Below are 15,528 nucleotides of genomic sequence, written 5' to 3'. Positions count from 1 at the left end.
TTAAAAGATTAAAAATTAGTTAACAGGGATTAGTTAAGGCAGCTACAGTGAGTAGGTGTCAGGCCTAGTAACAGAAAGACTTATCTTTCTGAGTTCAAATCTGGCAATTTACTATCTATGTGAACCTGGTCAAGTCACTTAACACTGTTTGCCAGTTTTTCTCACCTATAAAATGAGCTGAAGAAAGTAATAGTAAACAACTCCAATATCTTGCCAAGAAAACCCTGAATGGGGTCAGGAAGAATCTGACATGACTGAAAATCATGATCAACAAAGATAGAAGACTGTAAAAATCTTCCAAAAAACTTCCTCTACAATGTAGAAAAGACAACTGCTAAACTCTGAAGATTTGGAAACACAGTAAAGTGTTAAAGGGGTATGTAACCTAGAGATCTAAAAGAAATCTCAAATCTGTACTCTTTTCCTAGCCGGACCTCTTAAAGTGATACTTAGATTATGAATTATTGGGGGATAAGGGGAAATTACATAAGGGTTCACTATTCAGATCACAGAATGATGGATTGAGAGCTGGAATCACCTTTAAAAGGGCAGTAGTTCTTTGGAATCTCTGACTCCCTTTAAGTTTCTGAAGAGAAAAAACATTATTTCTCAATTTTTATTCTCAATGTGTAACTAAAATGAAGTCCATAAACTCTCCTAGTAGCTCAAAGAAATCAGGATCCTGTCCCCGCAAGGGAGAACTGGAGACTAATGACTAACACTATTAATGTACCATTTCTACCAAACTACTGCCCCCCACGGGTCAAATTGTTTTGTCTATGAATCTTCCCACAAGCAGGCTAGAGGTGAGCAAGGGTATGGGACAGGTCAAGATTTTCATTTAGCTCTGAGACGTTCTTATGGTTTTCATTCTGTTTATAGCTAGAGAACATCTTTGATATTCGGTTAAGTCCGCTTTTTTTGTTGTGGTGGTGGTGGTTTATCAGCAGCAAAGAGGACAGGTTTCATGAAGGATCACGAATTGGGCTATTGCCAAGCACTCTAGGACTGTGGAAGAAAAAAAAAAAAAAAAAAAAAACGAAAGAAAATAAAATAGACTCGGACATTGCCTTCAAAGATCTCTGAAACTGGTACCTTTAAAGTTTTGGATACTCTATGTATGCATCTAGTGGGAAATAGTTTTCAACTCTCCAACTTGTTTGATATGAATCGCACACCACGTACGTTCCCTTAACGTGAAAAGCAAGTGATAATCATACACCGAAACTAGGGGAAAGAATATTTTAAGCATTGTAAAAGGAGAACAAGTTTAGGGAAATGTGAGGAAACCGGAAGAAGGAGATCTGCATATTGAATACATTTGGGGCTCCTATGCATCTCTCACTTTTCAAAACAAAGAAAGGTTTTATCGAATAGAAACCTTCGCAGTGGCAAAAAGCAAACTTTTGTAGGAGGTTCTTTGGTATAGCTTACCCAGTCTAAACTGAGACCAAGTGTTAAAATATTCACCAAAGCTACTACTCTAGCAAATCCTTGGGCAAGCAAAAGAACTTTGGAGTGGGATAGAGAAAGGAGATTCTGGCAGGATCTGTGGATAAAGGGATAATGACAAAGAACAGAAAATAAAAGCCAAGCTGTAGGAGCCGGTCAAACTACCTAACCCTCTTATCTCCTCCCCTACCTCCCTTCATCCCACTCCGGTCCTGACCCCACCATACTCCACCTCCCACCTTAGCGTAGCAGAAGGAGATCAGCAGCAAGGGGAGCAGGTACCCGAAGACGAAGGTGCAGACCACGTAGATCTTTTTGTGCTGCTGGTTGGGCCACTGGCCCCAACAGTAAGTGTCGTTGTTGATTTTATCGTGGAAAAGGCGCTGGTGGTAAGCCACCGGAGAGGCCATGGCGAAAGAGAGCGCCCAGATGACCCCCACGCCCACCAAAGCATTACGGGAGACTCGTAGGGAGGAAGAGCGCCTCGAGTGGACAATAGCAACGTAACGGTCCACGGACATGGCAGAGAGGGTGAAGATGCTGACCAGCATGGACACGGTGAAGAAGTAATGCGTAAACTTGCAAATGAAGGCGCCCAGCACCCAAGTGGGCAACGCGTACACTGTGGCCTGGAAAGGGATGCAGAAGAGCAGATACGCCAGGTCAGCGATGCTCAGGTTAAGGATGAATAGGTTTGTGGTGCTGCGAGGTTTTCCTGGCTTACTTCGCGCCAAAACTGTGATCACCAGAGTGTTGCCCAACACGCCCATGGCAAAGATCATCCCGAATATCACCAGTGTAATGAAATTCTCGATGGCGAGACCGAAGAGGGGTTTGAGATCCCGATCCGTTAGCTCCGGCTGACTACCATTCCAGCCCTCCTCAACTCCTTCACTCTGATTTTCCATAGATAGGTCGAGCTCCATGGAGAGCAGAAGACGGTATCACGGTCAAAATCGGGGTAAAAAGATGCGAGATGAAGGAGAGGATGAAGAGTGTGGAGGGGCTTAAGCAAGCCTCAGTTCTTTCTCGGAAGGTTGAGTTCCTCCAATGTGGAAAGAACAGAGAGCAGCGCCTCAGCTCTATTTGTTTTTCTTTGTATAACTCTAGAGTTCAGCCCAGTGCCAACCACATAAATGTAGGGCTTAATTATTGCTTGTTGACTGACTAAATGACTCGGCAGTGGCACAAAAATTTTCCTACCGGTCAACTCTTGTCAACAACAGCGACAATCGCTATACTTCTTAAAATACGAACTTTGTCTCTACTTAGAGTCCAATCAGCCTAAAAGCTAGATCTGGAGTAGAGTGAAAAGAGCCGGCAAAAAAAGGAAAGATTCTGGGGGTTGAGGTGTGTCCTCCCATGTGTCTGGTGCTCTGGAAGCTATTCAGTCCGAAGTTGTAGGGATCTGAAAGCAAGGAACCCCTCAGGACACTCCGTGCTGGGATACTGAGTCATACGGCTGAGGTCCGGCCCCTTTTCTTCTTTTTCAGGATCCTGCAAAGCCTTGTCTTTTTCTTCTCACTGAGTAGAGTGAAGCTGAACCTGTTGCTACAGATCTGCTCTCGCTTTGCCCTCTGGAATCGAAGCAGCCTTAGACGGAGGACGGACAGAGAGATGGCGCTGCTGGAGCAGCAGCAGCAGACCCACTCTTGATAGAAGCCCAGCCGCAGCCCCCGGATCTCGAGCGCTCTCTGAAGTTATAGCTTGCTGCTCCCTAAAATGGGCTCTTCTCCTCTTTTTCCCCCTCCTTCTTTAAAAGAGACTAAAAGGAAAATGAATTGAGTCAGCTGAAAATACACTCTCTCCACTCCCCTTTCCCCTCTGTAAGTAAGGTGGGGGACATAGACGTCTCTCTGTTCCGGTCAGCGAAGTCAGGGAACGAGCCCACTATTCCCTCTCCGTCCCTCCCTCCCTTCCGCCCTCCCTCCCTTTCTCTCTTTACATCTCCCACACCCAAGGAAAGGCAAATAGTACCAGTAGAGTCCAGGGCTCCCTCAAAGCTTTCTGACCGATGTCCTTTCTCCCTTAGGATTCTTAGCTTAAAATACGACATCTGTAAATAGAGGATGATGCCTAAGGCATTTACTTCTTTTAGCTACTGTGAGTCTCAAAAGAAGTGATGTAAAGTCAATTTGCAATCCTTATGGTACTCTACAAACACAGATTATTATTATTAACATCAATTCTGAGACTAGAACTTGGATCTATATTTTTCTCCTTTACATCACAGTCTTTTCAGAGTTTAAATTAATGGAAAAAGAAAAAAAAAAACCCACCTTAGCCCATAAAATTTTTTCCATTGCTACAAAATTTGAATTGATTCGTCTCTCCTCCTCCCTCCTTACCCTTCCAGTATTCATGCCTTACCATCTCACAGACAATATAACTCCCTAATCGAATGTTAAGGAAACATTTTTACAAATGTTTTTCAATTTTGAAAAAATAGCATGGAAGGAAGAAACAAAATATTGAATTACTTTCAGGACTCTTTTCTGGTTTTCTTTAGCACATATTGCTTTCTACTAAAACTCAGCACTTTGATATGAATGGTTTCATTTTATAATATTATACTATATTTTATTTTATTATTATACTATGTTTAAAAAATATAGGCTTTACTATTTTTCACAAATTAAATTTTTATTAACATTTAATTTAAATGAAGGGGAATGTTGAAATATTGAATCATATTAGACATAAGAGTCCATAGATTAATTACAACCTATATCAGAAGTACAGATGCCAGCTATGACAAACCTAACAAGAGGTTCCCCATTTAAAGAGGTTCAATGACAAGGAATTCAGGAACTACAAAAGCATCACATTTCATTTTGGACAGCCCTAATTATAGAATATCCTCCACATGAAAATCAAAATCTGCTTCCTTGAAGCTTCTATCTATTTATTAAGTACCTACTATGTGCCAGGCTTTGAGCACTGGAGCACTGGAGATTCAAAGACCAAAAAACAGTTACTGCCCTCAAGGAATTGCCTAATAGGTGAAACAAGATCCAAACTATGAACAAACAAGCTACATATTGGATAGATTTGAAAAGTATCTCCCAGGAAAGATATAGGCAGAGTCTTGTCCTTTTTCCTATTGAAAACCATTCAAATATTTAAAGATTGCTACCATCTTCCACCTAAATCCTCTTTTCCAAGCTAAATATCCCTACTTCTTTCCAATAATCCTCCAATAACACATTTTATAATAATCTAACTTAGTTGCTTTAGTCATCTTCCTTTCCAACATTTTTAATATTAATGGATAATAAAATATGAAAACTGACAATTATTTTCTATACATCTACTATTTGGGAGCAATGTTTTTTAAAGTGGACTCATCTACTTTCTTTCCAAGTAAATACACAAAGAAACATTAGTGTCTTTAAAAATGTGCATTAAACAATAGCATGAATTCACACTACAAACTTCCCTCCCTATGCCTAAAAAGAAAGTCTTCTAAACTCTTCTAGAGCTGTTATGATCCAAAAATGTTTCACTTGGTGGCTGGTCTTCTACTGATCAGATTCTCAGCTCCATTGCACCTGTATATGACATTTTTATAACTTGTAGTAACTTGCTTTGGTAGCTAGGTGGTGCAGTGGATGAGCAATAAATTTAGAACCAGGAAGATTCATCTTTGTAGGTTCAAATCTGGCCTGAGATACTTACTAGGTATCTAACTCAATTTAAAATGAACCAGAAAAGACCAAGTAACAAAGGATTTGTATAGCTTGACCAAGGGCTCCCTAAATTCTTTCCACATGTGACCCTTTTTGCCTGAGAAATTTTTATATGGCCCTGTCTAGAATTTGAGCTGAGGTATTTCTGGAAGTATTTGTGCATGCTCAGCACAAAGTGAGGATATAAAGTGTTCAGAATCAAGACTGCATTGAAATCCCCAGAAGCAAGATGGGCAAGCACTGTCAGAAAAACCTTGGAATCATTATAGCAATTGATTTTGAATTATTTTTTTGGTGGTGGCATTCAAAAACCTTTTGCTATTGACAATTTTTTTTACAATCCTCACATTCAGTTATATGACCCCATATGGAGTTGTAAGCCACAGTTTAAGAAGTTTTGTTCTATGCAATAATGAGGCTTTGATAAAAGACTTCATTTAGGGTAACATCTATAACTTCTATTAATGTCTTTCAAAACACCTAACTTTTAGATAGTGCCAGGCAGTGTGCAAAGTACATTGTAACAACAATCCTGTAAGGAAGATTCTGTTATTATCCCCATTTTACTGATGAGGAAACTGAGGCAAACAGTTTTACCTGGATCACATGGCTAATAAGTGTCAGAGGACTATTATGAACTCAGATCTTCCTGACTCTAAGCCAAGCACTCTATCTGCTTTGCCATTTTACAGATAAGGAAACATCAAAAGATGTTAAGTAACTTGAATACAATCACAAAGGTAGTAAGTGACAGAACTGAAATATAAGTTTTTCTAGCTCCAAAAATCCAGTACTCCTACCATTGTACTACAATTTGTATTTAACAGATCTTTACCAACATTGTTTTCCTTTTTTGCTCCATTAAATACCAAACTGTCAGATATTTAGAAACACCTAGAGAACTGATTATATCTTGATATTTGATATCATATATGGACAATCTCTCTATTCTTCTAAAAGGATTAGCTAGCCCAGAGGTTTCATTAGTTCAATTTTTGTGCTGTTACAGGTTTATTCTTATTTTCTATCCTAAATAGTCATTTTTAACATTTTTAATTATTAGTTATTGAATGATTCCTACATTATAGTAGGCCAGAAGTTATTATACTGAAAAAAAAATTAATTGCTACAGAATATGGCCATGTGAGCTTATTCTGTGGTAGAGTTATTAAAATTATATAGATCTTTCTGTATCTTCTCTCAACAAAGCTTTGGAGAAAATATTTAGAGAGAGATACATGATTTTGATTTATGGGTATCTGAAATCAATAAGGCTTATTCTCACTTGCATTTATTTCCTTTCCTGTTCAAATAAGGAATAAACAAACAATTCACTCTGCATTAGTATTTATTGAATAGCCTGTTCAGTTTATCAGTATTCCTAAAGCATTATTAAGTACCAGCAAACTGTCATACCTGATCTTCTGAGAAATGACTTCTTTAAAAAAAAAAATTAACATGGGCACAAATCTTTTATGAAAGTGGTCAATTCAGTCAGCTAAGTGATTAAGAAATAGCAAGCTTCGAAAAGGAGCACAGTGGAAAATCTGTAAGAATAAGGTCTAGGAAGAGCCCTACTGAGTTGAAGTAATAATTATCCACCATTTGGTATTTTGTCTTGCTGTATTACTCTTCTTTGAAAGTGTACCTTTGGTAGTTTTTTTTTTTTTTTTTTAAGGTAAAAGGAAGGATAAGAGCTAGCTTTTGTGCTAGCTTACATACCCTTTAATTCATTCACCTCCATGCTCTTAAGAATGTTGTGAAGTATTTTGAAATCTCTACAGCATATTTCCAAGGGGCTTTTTATGCTGGTCATTCTGAGAGGGGATGTGGGAAAGGGGAAGGGAACAAGCATCAATTAAACAACTATTCTGTTTCAAGTACTATGCTAAGTACTTTATAAATATCATAATATTTAACCATCACAACAATGATATGAAGTTGGTTGTTATTATTCCTATTTTACATTTGAGGAAATTGAGGCAGATAGAATTTAAGTGATGCCTCTCATGCAGAGAAGTTTAGGGATTTGCCCAAAAGAATATTTTAATTAGTAACAGAACTGGAATCAGAATTTAAGTCTTCCAGTAATCTAGTACTTTCTATTATGCTGCATTAAGATCTATGTATCCCTGGGCTTATACCCCAAAGAGATACTAAGGAAGGGAAAGGGACCTGTATGTGCCAAAATGTTTGTGGCAGCCCTGTTTGTAGTGGCTAGAAGCTGGAAAATGAATCGATGCCCATCAATTGGAGAATGGTTGAGTAAATTGTGGTATATGAACGTGATGGAATATTATTGTTCTGTAAGGAATGACCAGCAGGATGAACACAGAGAGGATGGCGAGACTTACATGAACTGATGCTAAATGAAAGGATCAGAACCAGGAGATCATTATACCTCAACAATGATACTGTTTGAGGGTGTATTCTGATGGAAGTGGATCTCTTCGATAAAGAGAGCTAGTTCAGTTTCAATTGATCAAAGATGGACAGAAGCAGCTATACCCAAAGAAAGAACACTGGGAAATGAATATAAACTGCTTTCATTTTTGTTTTTCTTCCCGGGTTATTTATACCTTCTGAATCCAATTCTCCCTGTGCAACAAGAAAACTGTTCAGTTCTGCACACATATATTGTATCTAGGATATACTATAACCTATTCAACATGTAAAGGACTGCTTGCCATCTGGGGGAGGGGGTGGAAGGAGGGAGGGGAAAAATCGAAACAGAAGTGAGTGCAAGGGATAATGATGTAAAAAATTATCCTGGCATGGGTTCTATCAATAAAAAGTTATTTAAGAAAGAAAGAAAGAAAGAAAGAAAGAAAGAAAGAAAGAAAGAAAGAAAGAAAGAAAGAAAGAAAGAAAGAAAGAAAGAAAGAAAGAAAGAAAGAAAGAAAGAAAAGATCTATGTATCCAATTGCCTCTCTAGTTGAATTCTGAAATGTTGAAAAGAAACCATACTAGTGCCTACACTAGTGTCACAAAGCTTTAATATATATTCAATTCAGTGAATTTTGCTCTATGCTCCAACCCTCCAGCCAAAAGGGACAGGCAACTGAGGATACTACAAAGATATTATCAAAGTTGAAGTAATGTCCATGATGATGAAATATCTAACAATGAGCTTATTCTAGGAAAAGCATGATGTTTGTGGAGTTGGTTCATTTGCCCTGATCTGTGTGTTTCTCTGTGCCCTCTTCCTTTGTACCTCACCACACCCCAGCACTAAACTCTTCCCTCCTGGAGGCTACAAATAGCTCAGAGACAGCCATTCAGAGATATTATGAGACACTATGTTAGATGAGATTTTTTCATCACATTCCTCAGTAATGGTATAGTATGGTATGTAGAGAGTTTGACCTAAAGTCAGCAAGGCTTTAACTCAAACAATGCTTTAGACATTTGTTCATTATTTCTGGGGCAAATCTCTAAAACTCTCTTGGCCTCTTGTTTCCCTATTTGTAAAATCAGGAACTTAGAATCAATGACCTTTAAAATCTCTTTTAACTCTAAAACTATGATTCTTAAGTGCCTATTAATTAGGGAATGACTAAACACACTGTGAGACATGAACATAATGCAATATGATTGTGCTGAAGAAAACAAAAAGTAAAATAAACAGATGGATAGAAAGATTTGTTTTAACTAATGCAAGGTGAAGTAAGCAGAAGTGGGAAAACAATATACACAATGACTACAACAATCTAAATGAAAACAGCAATTACAAAACCATCAAATTATATTGAAAAATTACAATAACCAATGACCAAAAAGTGACATTAAAAATGCTTTTCACCAATTTTCTTTGCATGACAATGGGTGTGAATCACTACATATGCCAGAAACTTTTAAAATATGTTAATTAGTTTAGCAAAACTTTTTTCTTTCTTCTTGTTTTCATCTTTTTGAAGAAATTAATAGATAGATACAGTGGGAAATAAAGATGATATAAAAACAAAAGATCTCAATGAAATTTATTATTTATTTGTTTGTTTGTTTGTTTGTTTATTGCTGAGGCGATTGGAGTTAGGGGTTAAGTGACTTGCCCAGAGACACACTGCTAGAAAGTAATTAATTGTCTGAGGTCACATTTAAACTCAGGTCCTCCTGACTTCTGAGCTGGTATTCTTGTCACCATATAGTTGCCCCAATAAGATTTCTTTTAAAAAGAAAGTTCCCAGGTTCTAATTCCATTTCTGGCACAAATTAATTCAACTTCTCTAAGCCTCTGGGCTTTTTTTTTTTTACCTGTGAAAAATAAGGGTGAACTTGGTGATCTCTAAGCAGAAAAGGCTTTCAGATAAAAGAGGCTATAATAGTTGACATGACTGTACACAATCGTTTCTTTTCCAAGCTAAACAATATAAAATAAAATTTTAATCTTCCTATAGATAACTTTAGTCCTATTTTGAGTGATTTTCCCTAACTTTATCTTTACATATCAGAATATTCTAGTGAAAATTTATCTACTTATTACTGATAATTTAAATATTGTTTACAGATTGAAATATAACATCTCACATTGCTCTAATCTTTATAATAATAGCAATGCATTGGTGCAGCTGGATGATGCAGGCAATAGGCATGGTCCCTGAAATCAGGAGTACCTGTGTTCAAATCCAGCCTCAAACACTTAACATTTATTTCCTATGGCAAGTCACTTAACAAATCTCAAAATTACTTAATCCCAGTTGTGATTCTTCAAGTGGCTGATGCTATTTAGTCTTTTTTTTTTCTGTTTTACTTACATCTAGAAAATTATTATCTATCTTTAATTTGATATGTCAATTCAAAAAAAACAAGGTAACATTAGGCTATATTTACAAAGATATAGTGTTTAAGACTAGAGAAAGTTGCTCTTCTCGGAACACATTAGTTCAGTTTGTATCAAAACTATTGGGTTTAGAATGCATGCTACATTTTAAGAACAGCATTGATAAACATTGTGTCAAAAAGAAGGTAACTGGGATAGTGAAGAACATTGAGATAAATGCAATATAAGGATCAACTGAAATCTCTGGCATTATGTAGGAATGGTGAGAAAAGATTTAGGTAGGGTATGATTTTTCATGTTTGAAGTGGCAGTCATATGGAGAGGGATTAAACTTGTTCTGATTGGATCTATAAAATAGGATCAAAGCAATAGATGGAACTTGAAAAAAGGTAGATTTAGATTTGCGCTAAGGAAATGTGATCTGAAAAATTAGAACTTGCCTAATGTACAGCCTAGAGAAGAGTATAAATTCCTTTTGACTTTTGGCAGATTTTCAAGTAAAATTTAGATAGCTATATGTTTTGGACATAGTAGAGGGTTTCCTTATTCAGGCATATATGCTCTAGAAGACCTTGGAGGTACATTTTAACTCTCATATTCTCTTACATTGTTTAGTTTCAAGTACCTTTATATTCTCCCTGCCATTAACCTTATTCTGGTCTTTATTATCTCTCAATTAGATCATAGTAATGATCTCCTATCTCATCTCTCCATCTCTACTTTGTATCCTTTTCCCAAAAACCACAATATACATGACTATGTAATTTTCATGGTTCAAAGGGTCAATGCCTTTTTTTTTTTTTTAGAAAAAAATTCAGGGCTTTCCTACTACCTGTAAGCAATTCCTTAGTTTGGTATTCAAGACCCTTTATGATTTAATTTTGACATGTTTTTCCAACTACATTTTATACGACTTGCCTTTACCTTTCCTATTTTTCAATTGAAGTATACTATTTGCCATTCCGTAAAAATTCTTCATGCCTTCTCACCTTGGTAAATTTGCTCATGCTCTTACTTCTTTCTTGAAATATTCTTCCTCTACAATGCTGCTAAGTGAAATTCTTTCTTTTCCTCAAGAGTCTTATCAGATGCCATGTCCTTTAAGGATAAATCCATTATCGAATTCTACCAATAAAAAGAGAGCATCCCTCCACTCCACAATTCAGTTTAAATATATTAGTTATTCTTTATTTTTACAGAATGGCAAATAATGTTTCTATTATTCTCTATAATTTTTCCCCCTGAGGCAATTGGGGCTAAATGACTTGCCCAGAGTCACACAGCTAGGAAGTGTTGTGTCTAAGACTAGATTTGAACTCAGGTCCTCCTGACTTCAGAGTTAGTGCTCTATCCACTGCACCACCTAGCTGCCCCTGTTTTCCATTATCTTTGAAAATTTAGTAACAAGAAATTCAGTAAAGACCTATATCTCACACTCCATACCAAAATAAAGTCAAAAATGGGTACATGATTTGGGCATAAAGGATGATAATTAGATAATCAGCTCTTTGGAGAAGGAAGGAATTTATAACCAGAGAACATTGTGAAAGGCAAAATGGACAACTCTGATTACATTAAATTAAAAAGGTTTTGTACCAGCAAAACCAACTGAAACAAGATTAAAAGGGAAATACAAAGTTTGGGGAAAAAATTGTTGGAATCCTTACTAACTGCTAAGTAATTAGAGTTGATCTAATCTTACAAGAAGATGTTTTGGGCAGAACCTGAAACAAGGTACTAAGTAGAACTAATTAATACAAGGCTTGTGTTCACACCTTTACTCATTGGAGTTCAATGAATTCATACCTCCCTTGAAGCTCTTTGGACCAGAGAGCACTATGGGAGAAAACCCATAATCCCTCTCTCTGGAAGGAGCATAAATAGGCCAATGGGCCAGTCGAAGAAGTTCTTCAGAGGAAGACGCTACAAGTTGAGATTTCACCGGAATGACATGAAGACTGGAGCTGGCTGGAGGCTGAAGAAAGCAGAGGCAGAGGCTGAAGGACCAGACCTTTGGATTTAAAGACATTTGGAGAGAGCTCTTGGAACCAAGCAGAGAGATAGGCCTCTAAGCTAACCGGGCTATATTGGAGATAATAAAAGATCTGAACTTTTATCACCTGGCTGTGTCTTGAGAAGAAAAAGCTCACAACATTTTGGCGCCCGAACAGGGACCGATTCAGATCCATCTGAACTAGATCACCACAAAAAATCTTTACAATTTATAGGCCAGCAAAACAGTTCTTTTATACCATTCTCATAAACATTCTCATATTATATTTGGGTGACATCAAATTATATTTATTTATTCCATATTTTTCTCTAATAGATTTTAAATCCCTTGAGGTCAGAACCCAATAAACTTACTTTGTAGTATCATCAATGTCAATAATATAGCCTTTTACATAGGACATACTTAAAATATGTTTGATTTGTAGTTGATGTTGCTTCTTTTTAAAATAGTATTTTCCTATCTTTTTTTTTCCTATATTGTTACTTTTTGGAATTTTTCCAATCTATCACAAATACTTAATGAATTCTTATTTTTTAAGATCTTAGCAATTCCATCTACTATAAGAGATCTAAATCTGGGGTCATGCTCCATGAACTTATTTTTTGAAAAAAATTTTATGGATGTATTCCATGATTGGTTTCCTTGTATATTTGAAAACATTATTCTAAGGAGGGTCTGTAGGTTTTATCCAACCAACAAAGTGTTCCATGCCACACATACAAAAAGATGATAACATGATCTAGTGTTTAATACTCTGAAATTTGATGAAGACATTCAGTGCTTCATCCCTAAGTCAATGATCAAGTACTGACTTGGTAGTTTTTTAAGGGAGGATGTAAGGAAGACACTAAGAAGGGAACTTAGAAGATCAGACTCATCCAAGATCATACAGCAGGTTAGATAGATCTTTTTTAAAGTGGCCATTAATGTCATTGATGGGCCTGCTATTGTTTTATATCTTGAAAGTATAAGCCACCTCATCAAAATAAGGTCGAAATGGGTATATGATTTGGGCATAAAGGGTGATACTACAAGCAAATTAGGAGAGCAAAGGATAGTTTACCTTACCTAATAGATCTTTGGAGAAGGGAGGAATTTATGGCCAAAAAAGAACTGGAGAACATTATGAAATGTAAAATGGATAGTTTTGATTACATCAAATTTAAATATTTTTTCACAGAAAAAACCAATGCAACCAAATATTAGAAGGGAAGCACAAAGCTAGGGTGGGGGTAGGGGGGGTTTATAGCTATTATTTCTGATAAGAGTCCTCATGTCTAAATATATATAAAGAAATATATCAAATTTATAAGAATACAAGTCATCCAATTGATAAATGGTCAAAGCAGTTAAACAGACAATTTTCAGATGAAGAAATTAAAGCCATCTATTGTCATATGAAAAAAAGGCTCTACACACTATAATGAAATGCAAACTAAAACAACTCTGAGGTACTATTGCATACCCCTAAGATGGACTAAGAAGACAGGAAAGATAACAATAAATGTTGGAAGGGATGTGGAGAAATTGAAACACTAATGCATTGTTGGTTGAGTTGTGAAATTATCTAACCATTCTGGAGAGCAAATTGGAACTATGCCCAAAAAGTTATAAAACTGTGCAGACTCTTTGGTCTAGCAGTGCCATTACTGGATCTCTATCTCAAAGAAATCACATAAACGGGGAAGGGATTCACATATGCAAAAAATGTTTGTAGCAGCTCTTTTGTGGCAAAGAACTGGAAAAAAGTAGATCCCCATTAATTGGGGAATGACTGAATGAGTTATGATATATGAAAGTAATTTTATAAAAATGATGAATAAGCTGACTATAAAAAGGTCTGGAAAGATTTACATGAGCTGATGCTGAGCAAAACAATCAGAACCAGGAATACTTTGTGCATGGTAACAGCAAGACTGTGCAATGATCAATAATGAAAGGCTTGGTTCTTCTCAGTGGCTCAATGATCCAAGGCAATCCGAATAAACTTTGGCTGGAAAATGTCATCCTCATCCTGAGAGAAAACTATGAAGACTAAATGTAAATCAATACATGCTATGTTTACTTTTTTTCCTGTTTTTTTTTTCTCTTGTGGTTTTCTCTTTTGTTCTGATTTTTCTCTTCATGATTCATAAGAAAATGAAAATGCATTCTACAGCCTCCCTGTCCTCTTCTCCTCCTTCACTCACCTAAATTAATGAATTAAATCATTTAGGACAGATTATTGTCTATTGGATTTGGACTGTGGACCAAAATAAAACACAATCTTTTGCATCAGTATGAAAGCTTGAAAGACCTTTGATGCATTTTTTCCAAGTTTCATTTCCTATTCTAGTTTGAATATTGAAATAGAAATGGCTGTCATGCTCATCAAGGCTGCTTCTAAAGGACTTCAGGCAATTTCTTCTTCAGTGGGCTAAGATGTTTCCTGGAGGCAAAGAGAGGGGAGAGCAATCTCAAAAATCCTTTTAGGGAAGATTAAGAATAAAGTAAATTTGCACAATTCTGTTATCAGATCATTGAAAAAAGGAGCTAAATAATAAGAAGATTGATTGAATCTTGACTATAAAGTCACAAATATATATTTTTTTTCTATTTGATGAAGTAGGAATAGACCCATAACCATCACCACCATCATCATCATTACCAACACTAACATCACCATAATTGTCATAGTTATCATATCTAGCATTTATCTACTATGCTGAGGTTTGCAAAACACTTTACAAATATCCCATTATTTCCTTTATAATCCTTCGATGTAGGTACTATTATTTATCACCATTTTACAGATTAGGAACTGACATAAATAGATGTTGTTGTTGTTATTGTTTTTTAAATAAATTTTTATTGACAGAACCCATGCCAGGGTAATTTTTTACAGCATTATCCCTTGCACTCACTTCTGTTTTTCCCTCCCTCCCTCCCTCCACCCCCTCCCCCAGATGGCAAACAGTCCTTTACATGTTAAATAGGTTACAGTATATCCTAGATACAATATATGTGTGCAGAACCGAACAGTTCTCTTGTTGCACAGAGAGAATTGGATTCAGAAGGTATAAATAACCCGGGAAGAAAAACAAAAATGCAAGCAATTTATATCCAATAAATAGATGTTAATTAACTTTTTCAAGGTTCAACAGTGAGGCAAAACTGGAATCTTCCTGACTCTAAATCCACTCTATCCATTGTACCAACTAGTTACCATTATGAATTATGATAAGTATGGTCTGTATTCACTAAGTCTCTGGATCCTTTCTACAGTGGCTTTAAATTGGAGTATAATCATGATAACTGAGAGTCTAATTAAATTATGAGAGCAAGCTTTTATTATATGTATAATTCATTAGAGTAATGACCTTTTATTGTTGTTTTCTATGTGTTGTGTAAAATTCAGCTGTTATTATTAGAAACTACCAAAAAATTATCTCTTTAGTTCTAAATGATGAAAAGTTAAACTTGACATTTTGAGCCATCATGAAATTAAATGATCTGACATGTGAGCTCGTGAGTCTATTTCGTTTGTGCTATTGAAGAAGTAACTAGATAATCAACTTTCAGATATGTTGCAAAGATGAGTCTTGTTCAGATAT

The 15,528-nt window shown here is 36.2% G+C and overlaps 1 protein-coding gene across 1 annotated transcript in view; it reads right to left on the bottom strand.

The window, feature by feature from the left end:
• The window catches only part of GALR1 (galanin receptor 1), a 31,243-nt gene extending 27,875 nt beyond the window's left edge, over positions 1-3,368 (bottom strand). Inside the window, exon 1 of the mRNA XM_051970551.1 lies at positions 1,692-3,368. Coding sequence (XP_051826511.1) covers positions 1,692-2,378 — 687 coding nt within the window. The 5' untranslated portion in view covers positions 2,379-3,368. The remainder of the gene's footprint in view (positions 1-1,691) is intronic.
• Positions 3,369-15,528: the final 12,160 nt, after the last annotated feature.

This window comes from Antechinus flavipes, chromosome 1 (genome assembly GCF_016432865.1).
Source record: "Antechinus flavipes isolate AdamAnt ecotype Samford, QLD, Australia chromosome 1, AdamAnt_v2, whole genome shotgun sequence".
NCBI lineage: Eukaryota > Metazoa > Chordata > Mammalia > Dasyuromorphia > Dasyuridae > Antechinus > Antechinus flavipes.
This window is presented reverse-complemented; position numbering and strand designations above follow the sequence as displayed.